The following is a 19,152-nucleotide window of genomic DNA, read 5'->3' as shown; positions in this document are numbered from 1 at the left end:
CCTTGGCGTGACGTTTTGGAGGGCGTTTTGCACGGCACACATGCACTTTACCGGGTACAATCCGCAAGATCGTATGGCGCGTCATTGGCCCAATTTTTTTTATCTAAAAAACACGAGACACCTTCTTCTTAAATTCTTTCTTCACGTATAAAGAGCGAGGTACCTCCGGTAATCTCGTGCGTCGGCCGAGAAAGAACTGTGCATACGAAGAGGACGAAAGGTAGATAGGTAAGTACGAGAGCGAGCGCGAAATTAGAACGTCGAAGTTCATCCTCTTGTTTTCAATATCGGACGACACCTGCATCTGCCGAGGAGTCGCGCGGCCGCCGCGCCGCTCGCGGGCACGGCGATTTCGCGACGTGTCGCAACGAGAGGGAGGGGGGGAGGGGGTTACAGTAATTTAATTCAACGGTCTTTTTCTTCTTTCCCTTTCATCTTTTCTTTTTTTTTTAAGCACGTTTGTAAATAAACGCGGTTTGTATAAGGCTACTACAGCCGAAACGCGCGCATTGCGAAAGACTGCGAGGTCTACGGGTGTAAAATCTGGCGTGTGCGGGTGCGCGGATGTACGTGCGTGCGTATGTATGCGTGTTTTGTGTGTGTGTGTGTAAGTGCGATTCGCTATGAAAATAAACGCGAAGGCATCAAGTCGCGGATCGGCGTGTTACTTTCCCGGTCTACGTATACACGACGACCGGTTCACACCACCCGACACCGCGAGCATGGCCGAATCCGGGGCCGAGCTTCGAACCACGGGTGAAACAGTTCCAGCCGCGGGCTCACGTCGCATTCGTTCGCCGACCGTTTCTTCTCGCGGTGAGTGCAAACCGGAGCGGGCAGCCGGACACGACGATCGATCGACATACAATCGCGGGCCTACGATCCGATTATATATACCGAGTATAAACGTCTCAGCGCCCGCATCAGCAACGTCCCTCTGTCTCCGGCCCCTCCGATCGCGGGTGAGTGTGACGCGCGTATTACTGCGACTGCCGCTGACCCGGCGTAAACGGTAAGAAGCAGTAAGAAGTGACTCGACGGCGACATGCACGTGCACGCATCTCAGTTTTGTTTGCGAATTCGCGAAACAAAGTCGGGTGTCTTTTTGCAGCTGAGAGAGAGAGAGAGAGAGAGAGAGAGAGTCTCTCCTCCGATAGGCGACACTTCCCTCGAACTTCGTTCGATCTCGACGGATGGCTTTAATGTACCACCGTTTAATTGACGCCGTTAACGATAGCCGTTTTTCGGCGATACCGCGCCACCGCGGTCGCCTACTAGTACAGGCCTTATACGAGGAGGGATTTTATGGGAATTAATTTTCACGTACTTTCTAAATGAGATTACGCGCGCGCGCTTTCGCGTTGGGATTTTCACGCGAGTGGAAATAAACGCGTGCACGTTACGATACGATGCCTATTATGTTAAGTCAAAAATTTGCGCAATCGTGCTCTTGTAAAACGAGTGTGTTAACATCCGCGGACGCGTTCAGATCGGCGCGATCGTGATCTTGTAAAACGAGTACAACTACATCCAGATAACGTTCGAGAATCACTGTTCATTATCCCGACTCGCGTTTCCTGCTACGTCCTACGTAAGACACAAAAAGAAACACGGCCGATACTCGGAACAAAGTTACGCGATTGTGATGCATCACGCGGTATATCGCTCATAACACATACAGTATTTACGATACGCGCGCAAGCTATAAGAAGTCAAACAGTTTCAGCTTCTGACTGTCGAGGAAACGTGACTGATCGATTCAATAATGCTCTGTTCTCATTTCACACTGATAGGCATCCCTGAATAATAAAGTTCGGAAATATATCGTAAATTTAATTCGTATTCTTTCGAATGAAATCGTGCAATTTCGAAAGTAATCGGGATATCATTTTATTTTTTCAGCAATATCAATATTTTTTCACTGATTTCCATCGGTAATTTTATACGAGTTATAAAAATGAAGTCTTTTGTTTTTAATTGAAAAAACAGATGTTTTCAATTAATTAAAAAATACGTAGTATCTGTCGAGCTTATTTCTTTAATTAGAGATCTTACATCTTAAATTAAATTTCTTTAATTAAATAGATTCTATTCTTTACTTAAGTTCTTTAACATCCTTTTAAGACTTAATTTCTTTTATTAAAAAAATAAACCTTTTGGATGGTATATTTTTTTCAATTGAAGGCATTTTAACATTGTACATGCATTTGAGCAATAATTCTTTATGCAACTAATATTTTTTAATAGACGTCCACATTGATAAAAAAAATTTTATGAAAAATTATATTATCTATTTGATTGAAGAATTTTTTGATATTTGTTTCTAACAGTCACATCATAAATATATTAAGAAATATCTAATTCCAAGCCCTTTTGATTAAAAAAAAATATATCCCAGATGCGTAAAGTAAGAAAATTTTAGATTAAATAGATAACTTTTTTACAATTGTAAAAAAAATTAGGTGTACTTTTCGGATTGATATATCACACCAAATGTTTTTTTTCTATCAAAATCTTAAAAGTAATGTACACTCGATTTTCTTATCTCTATTCTTATTTTCAGTTTATCGACAATTCGATTTTTTCTGGTTTAATAGAAAAAAAAGCGTTCGATTCGAACAAAGTATAACTAGTATATATAACTATAACTTTGCGTATACGCGAAGTAAGCTTCGCATACGTATATTATTAGTCTATATACGTATTCAACATTAGTCTTGGAAGAAAAAGACCTCTTCGATTATTGTTCTACGATTCTGACCTCTGGAGGTCAACTATTGTTTGCGCCCTGGGCTATAAATATTCAATATTCCCGACGCGAATACTTACCTGCATCGAGTTGCGAAAATCGCACGACAAATGGAAAACGATCCAATTTCGATAACTATACGATATTTCTCCCAACTTGATTGTGTTGAGGCGGTCGCGCAATACTTAATTAGCCTGTAAGGCAGAACGAATGCGTCTGTCGTTCGTATATACGACGGCCGCTATACGTATAATTATGAATCGCGCAATACGCTCTAGATAGCTTTCCGTTTCGTATGTATATAAAGAGCGAATATAATCATCTGAACGCGCGCATGTGGGATTTCCTAGGGAGTGAGTGCCATTTCGTCCGATGATATACATACATATATACATATATATATATATATATATCGTCGATTATTAGTGTGCCGCGCGGTGGTTTTCAATTTGCCATTTTTCCTTTTCGCAGTTTTGCAGGAAAGGTTTTTGAGGAATCGTTTCCGCTTCGGCCACGATGGAGCAGAGCAAGACGGAGGACGTGGCGGTGCCGGACCGTGTGGCCGAGACTTTCGCCGGCCGCAAGATACTGGTGACAGGTGGCACGGGATTTTTAGGGAAGGTCCTAATCGAGAAAATTCTGCGATGCATGCCGGACGTGGCGCACATCTACATGCTCGTCCGACCGAAGAAGGGCAAGGAACCCAAGCACCGGCTGGACGAAATATTCAATTCCCCGGTAAGCTCTTGCTTTCGAAAAAGAAACTCTTTTATACTTTCTAAGGGCGGGGGAGAGCAGAAGCAGGAGGGGGCACGAGGCACGCGTAAAAAGTGGTGCACGAAATATATACACCGCGCGCGCGCACTGTGTCTGCACACTGATGAGAAAAATTTCCTAGCTTTTTCCGTTCAAAAAGATCGAATTATCCTTTTAAAAAGTAACAAACCGATATTTACAATCAACTTGGTCGGATTAAAAATCCAATCACTACAGTTCATCGGAAATATATTGATCATTTTCTTCTTCTTTTTCCTGTAATGGCCTCTTGGTCCCTTCAAGTAGAGATAAACTTGGCCAAAGCTTACAATGCACGAATAAGACAGATTTCATCGTCGAGTTCAAAAAAATGATGCAATACTCGAGCCGAAACAGAACACACTCACCTCCCTCGAATTCAAATAAAAGATTGGTAACAGCATTGATTGTGAAAAAAGGAGGCGCTTTCCTGATCGGATATCACATTTGACTTGAAAACTTCATAGGATAAACCGATAACTAGATCAGACACAACAATTGCTCGGATAAAATATCCGATCTAGTTGTCCATTTATAGCCTACGAAATTTTACCGAATAAACATATGGCGGCTCATTTTCCGTTCACATTTTATCCGAAATCACATTTTGTCGGATAAAGGAAATGATTATTTTGTATCCGATCCGTTTACCGATCGAAAAATGATCGGAAAAGGACTTAAACGATTATTTCCAATCAAAACCATTGGACTTTTTCTGTGTGCAGTTACACAACAAAAGAATTTCCGTCGCACTAATTGTGTGCGGGGGAGGCAGGGTTCGGTACACACGTTCGGATATACAGCTAGCGCGCGCGCGCGCGCGCGCGCACGATCTCGCGAATCGTGTCGCGCGCGATCTAGTCTACTTTATCTGATCACCAGAGAAAATTTCACGTTCCACCTTGGTCTCCGCGAGCGCGTCGTCGAGCGAGGAGGGCAACCAAAAAGAGAAAGTGCGTGACTATGACTTTGCTATTGCGCGTTACTCGCGGTTGCATCATTGTTGCCTTACGCGCGCTCGACAACGACGACGATGGCGCGAGGTGCAGTTGAGAGGGCCTCGCGCGGCTCGGCAAACGCGCGGAGAGGTTTCCTCCTCTCGCGCTGTGTCTGGTGTGCGCGCGCGCGCAAGCGCAAGCGGTAGATATTTCTCAAATAAAATTCGTCGGTGAAAGTGTAGTAAACCGGACCGCATCAACCCGGATTGCAACCGCGAGCCATCTATGTGACGAAAGAAACCGAGTCAAGGCCCCGGCTCGAAAAATACAGCGAGAGAAGAGATGGTGATTATCGGTATCGCGCGAGCGCGCCCTCCCCTGCCGCGGCGGCCACGGTGAAAGTACGGATTGCGCGGCGTTTCGCGGCGTGTTATGTCACGTCTTTCGAATTTTAACGCAATACCGTAAACACGCTGCCTTATAACGCGCGCGCACGCGCGCGCTTGCATGCCCGATGAAATTCCTGTATTCCTATATATAAAATTAGAACGTCGTTAGAATATGGTATTTTTTTCCGCTTCCCAATTACGGAAAAACGATTGGTTTATAGCGCGTCGATTCGACGTCTATATAGTCATCGAATTTTGTAATAAGCCGTTTCTCCCAGGTGGAACAGATATGTGTATAACCCATCAGAAACGTCGTTAGAACACGGTATTTTTTCCGCTTCCCGGAGAGAAATGACTGTCTATAGATATCGAATCGACGTCTACAAACCAATTATTATTTCTCCCTGGGAAGCGGAAAAATTACCATATTTTAACGACCAATTCTAATCCGCTGAAATTCAATGTCTATAGACATAGAGTACATAGACGAATTTCTCCCTGGATTATATACATCCGGGAGAAACGGTTTATTATAAAAATCTTTAATAGGATTCTCAGTTGTACGAACAGCAAAGTAAACATGACAAACTGCGACTTTATTGATTTGGAAATTCAACTAATGGCGGCACTCCACATCGCGCGTTTTGTTCGAAACTCATCCACTCGACAGAATCGCGCGAAACAATTACGTGGTAAATTGATAGTAAGAGATAGTCTAACTTTCAATTTCGCAAAGTGTATAGAATTACTATCCGTTTGCTACACGTGATTATTATATTCTTAGCGATATAAAACACTTCACAAACACATTATTAACGTAATAGGATCATTTTTAATTATATATCACGCCTCAAGATAGAGATAAAAATTACCGAAAAAATATTGACACTGAGCACAAAATCCAGTAAAAATCTGTTTAAAAATATTTTCGGTATTTTCTTTAAATATTTGACACCACATTATTGTTCTAGAATTCAGTTTTGCATCTACACAAAAGATTTCTGTGTAAAGATAGCTGTAAACAATCAAAATGTATGTATACCAAGTGGCGATGGCCATGGACTTGTTAGATAATTGTCGGTAGAAAACAGGACTTTAGCTCTCACGTAAATTCAGTTTGTTCATGTGTTTTCGCCTCGATATTTAAAGTTATAATGACAAAAAGTATTAAATAATACCGAAATGACGTAAATATCAAGAAAATTCTATCTTTTTTTTTTAGAAAAGACTTCTTTATCACATAAAAAAAGTCTTTTCTATATTTCTATATAAATCTTTAAATTCTAGATTTACATCCTGAAGTAGAGATGAAAAAAAAAACAATTGTTTATCTTTGGAATAAACAAATTCTTTTATCATAAAAACTCAGTTTTTTTTAACTCCAAAGTAAACTTGTTTCTTTTTTTTATCTCTACTTCAGGATGTAAATCTAGAATTTAAATATTTATATAGAAATATATATGTACAAGAGATTATGGTCACGTGGGCTTGAAATGTGCTTATCTATAGATCGACTGTTTAGAGGTTGTGAGTTGTAACTATAATGAGGTGGATTATAAAGAGGTTCTACTGTATTTAACTACGAGTACGTTCGTCATGATTTATATATGAGCCGCAGATATCAAAGGCATACATCTATTAATGAGCGACATTATAATTGAGGATAGATTTTTAACTAATAATACCTCTTTCGTTAAGCGTTAGAGAAAAAAAAATAAAAATTCAAACTTTTTCGACTCTATATTAAGTTTTTCATAAAGAAATAGTGCTATGTAACTGTAACTAGTTGATTATAAAACACCTTATACATATGCACATTATATGATGCAAGCAGTTACGCTAATTAATATATAATAGGATTTCTTCAAAATGTAAAGCGGCCGGATTTACGTCGCTTTTTTACTAGCACGCTAGTGTTCTATAGTACGCTAGAAAAACTAGCAGCTACAAAAATATAATTCCGTACACATAATGCTAGTAAAACTAGCTTAAATGTAAAGTTTTCAATCGTCTTTCAGCCTCTTTCAATCTTTTTTATTAAAACATTATAATATGTTGTAATCGACAGCCTTATTTTATAATTATTCACGGTGTGCGTCATATTTCATAATATGTGTTAATTTATTGATTGTGTTTATGCGATTGAAAAAGGCCTAGTCAGGCTGAAACTAGTATCGCGATACATTGCTTGAATGAATAAATTATCGAAAATCCATTAATTTTATTTGCTCGTCTTTGGCCCATTATTTGTTGTGTTAAAAAAGCTAGCATAGTTGAAAAAATAGATTTCTAACAGAGAGACATTAAGTGCTTCAGTCATTTTGTTAAAAGAGCTTGCTTCTGGCAATGCTGCAGCGTATAAAAATATAATGCGTATGAACGATGGATAAATTTGAAGAATTTTTGTTGCTCGTTAAGTCTTTCATGCAAAAAAAGAAATATATATATGCGGGACGCTATACGAGAAAGAAGATACCCGGAAATGTAAAAAAATATAAAATTTGATATCTCGAATATCTTTCCACTTGTGAAAGCAGCTATGTAATTACAAGCTAGTTGCCATCCACGGCGCTTTTGGAAGAAAGCTAGCGGATAGTACAATACTAGCAGCTTGTTAACTTATAAAAATGAAATATTTTAACTTCACTAGCACGCTAGCAGACAAAGCTTACTAACATTTTAAAATACATGATACGTTTTTATTAGCAACTACCGCGCTAGTGCATTAACCGCTAGTAAAAAAGCAGCGTTTAAATGACGCATAATGCGTATGTTCAAAGTTCAAGAATAAGAATAACAAGAAATACATAATACGCATGTATAATATGTGTTATACTCTTCTTACGTTATTTGATTCCTCTGTGGGTCTGTTGCTCTACATATAAAAATATGAAATTAGAATTATTAGAATCGAAATAGAATGAGAATAGTTTAAAAAAAATTGGTATTTTATAGGATATTTCATGCTTTATTCTGATATAAAAAGTTGCATCTTACATAAATAATTAAAAAATAATTAACTTAGTTATTTTTTTGCCATAAAGCTTTTTGCTATAAAATCCTTCCCAAAATTATCTTATATAAATAATTAGAAAATAATTAACTTATATAAATTCCCAAAATTGCATCTTATATAAATAATTAAAAAATAATTAACTTATATAACTAACTTAGTTTTTTTTGCATAAAACTTTTTGCTATAAAATACTTCCCAAAATTTTCATTTATCGACCACTTTATTCTGATATCTTTATGCACAAATTGATTAGATAAATCAATTAATTTTTAACAAAAAAAATAATTTAATGTGCACTTTGGAAAAGGAATTAGATTTACTATTTACATGAAATTACATATCGTTTTTCAAATAATATTGTCTCTTTCTCGTAATAATTGATATATATATATATATATATATATATATATATATATATGTATCGATTATACTGTAAAAAGGGTATTAAAAACGTCACGTGTGCATATGCCACACGTACGATAATCGTCTAATTGATATGTTACGTAAAAATTGATTTCTTCTGTTTTTATATATTTATCGCGTTGCGATTACAAAAAAAATTCTTGTTATAAATTAATCATCTTAATTGCTTGCAAAAAATAAAAAAAAAACATTCAAGGAACGACTTGTTTACAAATCCGTGCCGGCAACAGTTGTATTCTAATAACATATCTAATGATATATCCAATGATATATCTATGTACATAGTGATATACTAGTGACATAACAATGAGTCTTCGTGACTTATATTCGCCAAGATTTTTTTGTAATCTCTTTGTCGGACTTCAATTATCTCGCTCTTACCTTGTTCTTACTGCGTATGATTATGCATGACCCTCGCATAACTGGCGGGTAAATTCGCTTAAAATTAAAATTACAGCTGTTCGAGAAAGTCAAAACTCAAAGGGGATTGCCGACGCTTGAAAAAATGGTAACGGCCGTTAACGGGGATGTGGCGTCGCCAGGGCTTGGATTATCGCCGGAAGACAAAAAGATGCTTGTCGAAAACATTAACATCGTGTATCACGGAGCGGCTACCGTCAGGTATTCCGTATTGTAACGAGAAAAAAGTATCTAATCGGACGTTGTGAGATATCTTTAGCAAGACATTTGCAACTCTCTAAATTTTCTAGAGTGAATCTCACTCCAAAAGAGTGAAATCTCACTCCAAAAGAGCGAAAATACTGTCACTCGGCCACTTGAGTGGCAGTATTTTCACTCTTTAGAGTGAAATTTCACTCCAAAAAATTTAGAGAGAAGAGAGTTGATATTTTTATAAATATATATAAAGTAGCATTTTTTAACGAAAAAACTGTAAAAATATTCAATAAGGAAAGTGTTTAGCAGTTTGCTAACAGGATTCAAATATTGCGCCAGATTGGTTCGCATTAAACTCCTGTTCCGCCAGCAGACATAATCTGACAGAAGAAATCGAGCAGAATCATTTCGTAATCATTTTAAATAGAATATGTCATATTAAATGGTTACGAAACGATAGATCCTGACAGATAATTTTTGCGGTCAATCTGCCATCTCATTCTGTTGGCAGATTCTGTATTTCCGTTAGTATTCTCTACTTGGTCGATAAAATTTATAGTAAACATGTTTCCAGATTTGTTCTTGAGAGAATTATTGAGAATAATCTTATTATTCTCAATAATTCTTATATTGAAAGTATAAGTCTTATTATTTTTTTACTTTATATAATTATAATATTATTGCTCATAAATCTTACGACTAACATAAATTATCTTTTGTAGAACTATACAAAAAAAAACTCTCGAAAAATCTCATTATTTAGATCATCTTGGTGAAAAAAAATTTTCACAATACTTTTATCAATTTTTTATATCTTAAATTTTGTGAATATTTCTAAAAAATATACCTACAATTTTTTCAAATTTTATAAGTTTTTTTTGGAAAGAAAAATGTCAAAAAAATTCACATATGTATATAAAGAATTTTAGAAAAGATGAAGATTTTCTTAGCTTTCGGAAAAGTATTCCAATTTTTTTATTTAAAAAAATAAAAAATTTTTCAAAATATTATAACATTTATTTTATAAGAAATTTGTGAATATATTCTATATATTTATAGAAATTCTGAAAAATTATTTGAAGAATTCATCACGTTAAAAAAATTCACATTTTAAATTTATAAAGATTTCTAAAAAAAACTTCTAAATTTTATAAATTTTCTTTGAAAATTATAGAATGAGAAATTTTAGAATACTTCAGATTTCACACATATATGTATATATTATATATACATATACGTGGATTCTAACAAGAAATTTTTACCAGGACAGTATTGCTTCAACGATACGTAATTCTTAAACGATTCTCTCGAATAATGAGTTTTTATTTGCTCGATCATAATCCTCTTGCAGATTCGATGAACTATTGAAGAAAGCGGTACTGTTAAATACACGTGGCACGAAGCTCATGTTAGAGCTGGCCAAAGAAATGAAGCAGTTACTTCTGTTCGTTCATATCAGCACGGCCTACTGTCATCTTCAAGAAAAGGTGAGTGGTTTCTGGAATATTTACATGTCGGGATACTTAGGAAAAAAAAACTAAATAGAACCGGCTTCGATAGATTTTGCGCGAGAGAACGTATCCCCCGCCCGCGGATCCTCATCAAGTGATCAAATGCGTCGAATGGATGGACGATGATGTAGTCGAGGCGATGACGGACAAGATCTTGGGCCAATTACCTAACACTTACGCTTTCACGAAAGCCTTATCGGAGAATCTCGTCGAAGAAGCTATGCTGCATATCCCGGCAGTAATTATAAGGTAAAACCGATGAAAGGGGGGATCTCGTCGCAAGTTCGTAGATACCGCACATCACGAACGTTAAGTATATTATCTTCATTTATTACAATTTCGTCGTTTTCTTAGGCCAAGCGTAATTATTCCTATCTGGAAGGAGCCGCTGCCCGGTTGGACGGACAACATCAACGGGCCCACCGGTCTCTTGATCGGCGCCGGGAAGGGAGTGATCAGAACGATGTTCTGTAACGAGAACGGCTACGCCGATTATCTGCCCGTCGACATCGCCGCCAACGGTCTTCTCCTCGCCACATGGGACTTTTTATACTTCAAGAACCACCAACGTGTTTTTAATATGACGAGTAGTACCGAGTTCAAGGTGGATGGAAAAATAAATGGACGCCTAGACGCGTGCTTTCTTTGACAATATATCGAAACTCGATTTTTGTCCTTGTTCGCAGATCACCTGGCGGGAAATAATAGAACGCGGCCGAAAGATAACGGAAGAGATACCTCTGAACGGAGTCGTCTGGTATCCAGGTGGCAGTTTGAAGAACTCCCGACTTATGCACAACATCTGTCTATTGCTCTTCCACATGATTCCGGCCTATATTATCGATGCGCTCCTCTTTCTGGCTGGGTATAAACCGATGTAAGTCGGTCCCGCGAGACCTCGAATCAGTACTGAACTCTCGTTCATCCGCTGCACTCCATTTACACGAGCGAGTTATGTTTAATATATCCAAATATACAGGGTGTCCCGAAATTCGCAAGTCAAAATATTACAGCAAGAAAGTTTTCGAGAAATTAAGGAAAAAAAGTTATATGTAAATTTTTATTTTAAGCAGTATAGTTTTTGAGATACAATACATAAAATTTAGCCAATTATAGATTAGCATGCGCCTGAAGTGCGCGACCATTAATATCATCGACGCGCTCACGGACATGTTTCCGTGGTTTAACCGTAATTTATAATTGGCTAAATTTACAACTTTTATATCTTAAAAACTACTGCTTAAAATAAACATTTACAAATAACTTTTAATTTTTCAAAAACCTTGCTGCTATGATATTTTGATTCGCGAATTTCGGAACACCCTGTATATGAATTCATAGTTCGAGTTCTTATTACCCAAATTATTCGGGACAATAGGAGTTCGACGTGCTTGACTTCAGCTTTTTTGAACGTCAGCTCCTATTATCGAAACTACCAAGTGAGCCTATATCCGAAGACTTATTCGATTATTCGAATCGTCTTGTCGTTAGGCATGTTTGGATAAACGGAGTTCTACTGTATATAAAAGCATTTACATTTACTTGTGTTCATATTTGTTTGTATCACAGCATGTGCCATATACAACGCCGTATAAACAAAGGATTTGAAATGTTTGAATATTATGCCAATAATCAATGGGACTTTGAAAACACGTACGTCAATGACCTAAGGGAAAAGATTAACAGTACAGAGTACAAAAACTATCAATTGCACGGCGAGGATATGGATATAGATGCGTACTTCTCGGATTGCATTCGAGCCGCCAGAGTTTATATCTTAAAAGAACTTCCAGAAACACTGCCCGCCGCTCGTCGACATTTGAGAGTGTAAGTTCGAAATCGCCCGTGGAAAAAAATGCATTTTTTCCACAGACATCTATATACCCTAGACTGCCTAAATTCCTAATTTTTTCCTTATGTAAATTGTGGCCTGCGCGAAGATGGATTTGATGGATGCGCAAAATAAGGACCACCAAATAGGAAAGAGATGCCAATAAAGTTATGTAACCAGCTAATGTCTAACTTTCACCTGCATGCACTACTTTTGAACGTGTATATTTTACAATTTATTAAAAAATGCCAAAACATTGTAAAGTACGGGTCCCTATTCTGCGTATACTTTTTTAGCCACAGTTAAGGGGGGACTCTACACGATTAAAAAAAAAAGTGATCTTTAAGAATTTTTTTTCAACTAAAATAAAATTGAATAATTTCAGAAGTTTAACTGTATACTTGTTTTATTGTATATTTGAGCAGTGGAAACATTTTTTTTATTAATATGATTTTTTAATAAATAATAGAATGTCTTTATAACGTCGCGTCGCTGGAGTTGTGTACAATCTAAGAGACGTAATTTTCGTTTAAAATGAAATAACAAAATTTTTTCTTAATTTTTATAAAATTATCTTCTATATAAACTAACAATATTACAAAAAAATTAAATTAAACAATTTTCTTTTTTTGCAAAAAAGATTCAAATTTTTTCATTAAAAAAATTTTTTTAATTGTCATAACTTACTCAATAATTGAAATGTTTTGTTAGTTTATATAGAAGATAATTTTATAAAAATTAAGAAAAAATTGGGTTTTTTTGTTTTAGACAAAAATTACGCCTCCTAGATTGTACACAATCGAACAACTCGAACGGCGCGACGTTATCAAATTCTATTATTTATTTTAAAAAAATGTTATTTATTAATAAAAAATTCTTTTTTCATTGCTCAAATATACAGTAAAATATTTAAACTTTTGAAATTATTTACTTTCATTTTAAAAAAGAATTCTTAAAAATCAGTTTTTTTTAGTCTTATAGAGTCCTCCCTTAAAGGGACGTAGTTAACGGTCTAGTACTCTAGTGTATTATATAGGTGTCTGTGATTTTTTCCGACACGCACCGATCTAATGTTTTTTTCTCTCTCTCTGTCGCAGTATGTATTGGGTGGATGTATTGACAAAGATACTTTTCTTCGTGTTCATCATATATCTGTTAGCATCCTGGAGTGAAAGTTTTAGAACGTTGCTCACGACCGGTGTGACGTATGTTACAAAAGGATTGATGGACATATTGTAACGTAATCAAATTAGGGATTGTTCTCAATCACGCAAAGCTTATCTAATTCGATCGTTTTTTTTACAAATTATTTTTTTTTTCGATCGCTCTACCATTTAATATCTCAAGGACGCGATGGGGATTAAGTATATATAGTACCTTTCGCGGTGCACACACCGCGGTGCGCACTAGATACGGGTAAAAAATGTGAATAAAGGTGTTATTTACACAATCATCTTGGTTTTTATTTTTATGAAAGATTTTAAAACACTCATCTTCAAACGGATTCTTGTACTGGTGGTTCGTAACCCTCCGGTCTGTCTATTTTCGAACCAGTCTCGCCGGCCTCCTCGCTCTTGTTACCACCTCCGTCTCCATGCAGCTCCAGCAATTTGCTGAGCTCGAAGCGCGGCTTCTTCAACACTTTCACCTAATAAAATTACATCCTATTATTTACTGGCATTTTATTAGCATTATTAACGTTCGTAAAGCTCTTGTCGAACCATTAGAGAGTGGGGATTGCGAGATTAGAATTAGAATTCAAAAAATACAAATAAAACGGATTACAATGATATACAGATTAGAAATTAAAATAATCTGAATGGTCAAATTTTATAATATACATAATAATTTTATAATAAACAGATTAAAAATTTAAATAATCTGAATGATCAAATTTTAATCTTCAATTCGTAATCATAAATGTATAACCTAACACGAACTTGAGAAATAGTCATATTCATTTCACTTTTAAAATTGTATCTACATTGTTACTCACCTTACGAATGTAAACGTCGTGCAGAGGATAAATACCCTGCGAGGCTTTCTCGATGTCCTTAGCCGTGGCATCCGGAAGCAGTTTGCTAACCACGCCTTTTAAATCGGTCTTGGTAACGTCTTCCGTAATAGTTTCAACCATCTTCTGCCTGATCTTCTTAACCTAAATTGAGCCATATGATTTATGAGAAAAAAAATATAATAGAAGATACCTAGCAAAACTAAATAAATAAAAAAAATTAATATTACATAAATAGTATCGTTAAAACGCAATTAATTCATGAGCTTAAAATTTACAGCTTAAAAAGGACTACTGGAGTCGTCTGTTTTACCGACGAAACGCAATAATTTTTGTGTCGAGATTTATACTACTAGTATTATCTATTTTTCAACAGACTTAGAAATCCTTTTTTTTTTTTTAGAATTAAAATATACTCATTAATACTGACCTGATGCTTGGGATTTATGTCAACAACAAAAAAATTCTTTTTTACTATTTTTTCTAAAGAACATGTCAAATCGAGGTATGCTTGATATAAAAGCTCTGTAACTCGTACTTACGAAATTACGGTAGCTAGACTAATAGATTACATGAAGAAATAATATGAAGTTTGTATAGTTAGATTTACACAATACTTAATTATACTTAGATACTTAATTTTCGAGAAATATGTACACGAAAATTTGTTACAATGTGTATGTGATATTGTGGTAGTAAACATAACACATCTACACACTACACACTATATCAATATCACACGCATTCATACAAAACGTCGGTAAAACAGTGATATTATGCAGTTCGGCTACCGCGCCAGCATTGCCTTAAGCCTTGTGTCTACAATACTAGAAGTCGGTCCAAGTTCTCGAATCGAAAACTGTGTAGCCAATTAACTTGCAGTTTTTACGGAAAATTAGTAATTTTATTGGCTACACAGTTTTCGATCCGAGAACTTGGATCGATTTCTAGTATCGACACAAGGCTTTAAAATTTGTCATTTTATTTTAAATAGAGCTATGTACAATATATCTTAGAAAGTAAAAAAGAACATCCTGTGAACGAAGACATTTTGTAAAATGTCTGTAGTTAAGTAACTTAATCTATACGACATATCTAATATTGTGTAGCATGTTTCTATTTCACTACTTACTTAAAAATGAAAGTAGTGTGGTAAGCGACAGCATTAATATATCGCAATATCTCTTGCCATTCAACTATTGAGAGTCAAAATGGATAACGGATTTGCGTATAACGCGTGCAACACAAGTTCATTGGAATTACAAACCTGCGCGTGCTGGGCGTAACACGTCTTCCTCGTGCTCAGCTGATCTTTATTTGTGAAACCAATGCAGAAAACTCGAAGCAGATAGCCGTCCGTGGTCTTGACGTCGACGTTGGCCTCAATCAAGGTTTGCCACTTCTTCACCATCGATCGCAGCTTATCCGTTGTCAAGTCCATCCCGTGGAAATTAGTTAATACGTTACGGCCTTGGACATCTTCGGCAATTAGTCTAAATTTTCGGAAAGACCTCTCTGCATCCTGATCGCTTTGCAAATCAGCGAGAGATACTTCGAAAACTCTGAACTTCAAACCCTCGGAAGCGATCTCTGTGGAATGAAATAAATATCTTGTAATAAATATTACCACGTCAGAAGCTGATCGACGATTATCGTTGACTAATGCCGAACTTTCAATTTATGGCTAATCATTGTTATTGCATACATAATTAATATGTATATATCACAATTATATTTGTAAGGTTATAACTACGTTTAATAATAGTAAAAAAACATAAAGTACACTGACCAATAAATATTCTTATTTGTTATAGTTTAATTTCATATTTTGTGTGTGTTGCCCTTTTTATTATAAAATAATGAATTTGGCATAAAAATCAGCTAAAATAGTAAACATGTATACAAGCGAATTAAGAAAACTAATTAAAAGCATGAAGTAGGCTACACTCAACAAATAATTTACGTAACAAAAAGATAGTTTTGATTAGGAAGCTGATAATGAAAAGGAATCTTACTTGTTCCTTGAGTCCTATTGACCAAGGTTTTTCCAACCTGCCGGTTGGCAAACATAGATGGTGCTTTGACATCGTACCAGTCCTTACGAGTAAAGGGATCCACACTGAAATAGTAACGCTAATGTGAGAAAGTATGCACATACATAAAATATAATATAATATTATAGAAACTATTACTTTATCTTTTTTAAACTTTATATATTTTCTACACAATAAAATCTTCCAATATATATACATCTATTTGTTAACTTTACATAATCTCTCAATTTTCTATTAATTTTCAAGTAACTCAGAATTCTCTTCTAAATAACCGTTTTCCTCTTCTAATCATTGCTATTTTTCTCATTATAAATACAATAAAATACTAAAATGTTTATGTAAATGTTTTCAGATATGCACAGATACATCAAGGTAAATATAATTAATACACAAGTTTTTTATAAAAAGGATGTTACATAGATAGGTTAGAGTATCTTTAAACTATCTTAAAGGTATAAAATATATATATAGTGCCTCAACTATATGTAATATAGATGATAGGGATTGTTGTCCTTTGTAATGAAAAAACTCTCATATTTCATATTTTACAAATGTTTCCTATTTTAAATTTATTAAGATTTTTAAGAAAATACCCTTAAACTTCTTTAGATTTTATTGGTTTCCTTCCAATATTACAAAGAAATCTTAGGATATTTCAAAATTCACGTCTAAGAATTTCAAGATTTTTATCAGAGATAAACAATCTGGATTGTTTAAGCAAACAAAAAGTACTAGAACCTGATTAAAACCGAACAATTGAACAACTATATACTCCAAAATTAAAACATACAACACTTCTAAATAATTCTTTTTTCAATCTCCACCCCGATTTACACACAAAGTTGATTAAGTTAGGTTAGGATCAGCGTGATCGCAAATCTCGCACATCAGTCAACTTTGGAGCAACTAATTTTTTTAATGCACGTGACAATACTTGGCGATACACAGAACGCGATCACGGTAATCACGTTTATTGTACCGTGTTTGAAGAAAATAACGCGGCAGTGTGCAGCGTTAACCGCGATACGGCACGTTGTATTGCACACGTCGCACGCGTCGGTACGCGAGGATCCGACATAACCAAAGGCATCGCGCGAAACGGCGACCCAGCGAGAAACTTCACGCGAACGTGAGACAACCGGCTACAACCGAAACGCAATAAGCCCTACTCACATCTTCTTCTTCACGCCCTTCTTTCCTCCTTTCGAAAGACCCTTATTCTTGCCCACCGCCATGATTCCGTGTCGCAGGCGAAAAGAGACACGCTCGCGGCGGAAACGCGGACCAACCGGAGTGAATCGAGTGCCGAAACGGAAGTTACTACTCTAATGCGAAAGAAGTCTTTTCTATCGATTCGATACAATCGATACTGATTCGTGAATTCCAGTCTCGCACGATATGTAACATACAATATTTAATTTGACGATCTGATCTACGTAATAAATCTTTGTGATTTAAATGTGAATTATTTGAAAATTTCGAATCTAAGAAATTAGGATACATATAATGATAATCTTGTAAAATTATGTACAATATACAATATAATCAATATCTTTTTCGTACACAGGGCCGAAATTGAAAAGATAGTAACTGCCCGCAAAATTTTAAACCAAAATAACTCTTATAATTCGTAAAATAATTTCGTTATATCATACATCGTTGTATTCGTTAAAAGAAACGCTACAACTTTTATTATATTAAAATTGTCACGTTACCGTGCAAAAATTAATCATGTTTTTTCGGTCTCTAACATAGATAATATTTCTAAGTGATCATTGTGCTTACAATAAAGTTTAGTCAGAGCCGTTTAATTTGATATTATATTTATTAGGTTTCTATTTGTTTACAAGATAAAAAAGGGTGGCCACTTACACTCCATCAACTTTAATACGCACAACTGTCAAAATGTGCAATGACAGCTACTCGTAAATTAAACGCAATGACAGAATTACCAATCAAAATCGCGGAAAAGAGGCTTCAAATTTCGATAGATGCGAGTATCGATATCATAGTATCGATATCTTTTTTTTTAGAAAGGAAAGGATAAAAATCTTTTTATTATTTCTATATATAAAAATTCAACCTTAAACAATAATTATATTGTTGAATAAATCAATTCAATTTAATTCGATTTGATTCGATATTCGATTTGAATTCAAAGAAATAAATTTCGACTCAATTCGATTTGATCTGGCATCAAGAAACTAATTCCCTTACATCAGAAATGTTTCAAAAGTTCGACATCATAACACATCATAGGGATATCCTAATCAAAGATATCATATATGTCCCAAATATATTTTTAGAGTATTTCTATTCCGGAAAAAAATTTTTCATATAAAAACATATATAAAAATATATAATTATATATAATTATATGCAAAATATGTCCATATATATCCATATATGTTTTTTTCCTCTGTAAAATTATTCTTTAACTTTCAAATGGTATACATGAGTGCGAATTGGCACCGCGAAAATTTTCGAATTGCTGACATTTGCACAAAGAAATTTGTCATGGCTTATCCCCATTACGTTAATATGCCCGATACCTCAGGTGACAGGTATGCACATGCACAGCTTCAGATTCGTGCAAATTAACGAAATATTAACTTTGCAAGTTCATTGTGGTGCATATTCTCACTTCTAGTCTAAACAGTGCAGTGTGCTATATCGGTGCCTACTTTTAGCGTTTTACACATTTATAAACATTGTAATATGTCCCTTTTTTTACATTACGTTATAAACATTGTAATATGTTCTCTTTTTTACATTATAATAACAAATAAAACATTTGTATGTATAATCTTATTCCAT

General features: G+C 35.3%; 2 protein-coding genes across 6 annotated transcripts; one reads left to right on the top strand and one right to left on the bottom strand.

The window, feature by feature from the left end:
- The first annotated feature begins 152 nt into the window (after positions 1 to 152).
- Positions 153 to 13,717, top strand: LOC105452420 (putative fatty acyl-CoA reductase CG5065). Of its 5 annotated transcripts, none has more exons than XM_011693500.1 (9): positions 153 to 228; positions 3,221 to 3,487; positions 8,768 to 8,931; positions 10,277 to 10,412; positions 10,486 to 10,685; positions 10,791 to 11,040; positions 11,123 to 11,313; positions 12,006 to 12,263; positions 13,365 to 13,717. In XM_011693500.1, the coding sequence occupies exons 2-9, from the start codon at positions 3,266 to 3,268 to the stop codon at positions 13,504 to 13,506; spliced, it is 1,563 nt and encodes a 520-aa protein (XP_011691802.1). In that variant the 5' UTR covers positions 153 to 228; positions 3,221 to 3,265; the 3' UTR covers positions 13,507 to 13,717. The 5 variants fall into 5 exon arrangements, with proteins under 5 accessions (XP_011691802.1, XP_011691793.1, XP_011691817.1 ...); XM_011693491.1 differs by lacking the exon at positions 153 to 228 and adding an exon at positions 714 to 962; XM_011693515.1 differs by lacking the exon at positions 153 to 228 and adding an exon at positions 714 to 1,012.
- Positions 13,709 to 17,650, bottom strand: LOC105452443 (40S ribosomal protein S3a). Its single transcript, XM_011693539.1, has 5 exons — positions 17,509 to 17,650; positions 16,297 to 16,400; positions 15,549 to 15,871; positions 14,264 to 14,425; positions 13,709 to 13,915 (listed from the first exon to the last, which is right to left on the bottom strand). The coding sequence occupies exons 1-5, from the start codon at positions 17,568 to 17,570 to the stop codon at positions 13,763 to 13,765; spliced, it is 804 nt and encodes a 267-aa protein (XP_011691841.1). The 5' UTR covers positions 17,571 to 17,650; the 3' UTR covers positions 13,709 to 13,762.
- Between the last annotated feature and the right edge of the window lie 1,502 nt (positions 17,651 to 19,152).

The sequence above is a fragment of the Wasmannia auropunctata genome, unplaced genomic scaffold, assembly GCF_000956235.1.
Source record: "Wasmannia auropunctata unplaced genomic scaffold, wasmannia.A_1.0 LD336106.1, whole genome shotgun sequence".
In the NCBI taxonomy this organism is placed as follows: domain Eukaryota; kingdom Metazoa; phylum Arthropoda; class Insecta; order Hymenoptera; family Formicidae; genus Wasmannia; species Wasmannia auropunctata.
Note: the sequence above shows the minus strand (reverse complement) of the source record. Positions and strands in the feature narration are given on the sequence as shown.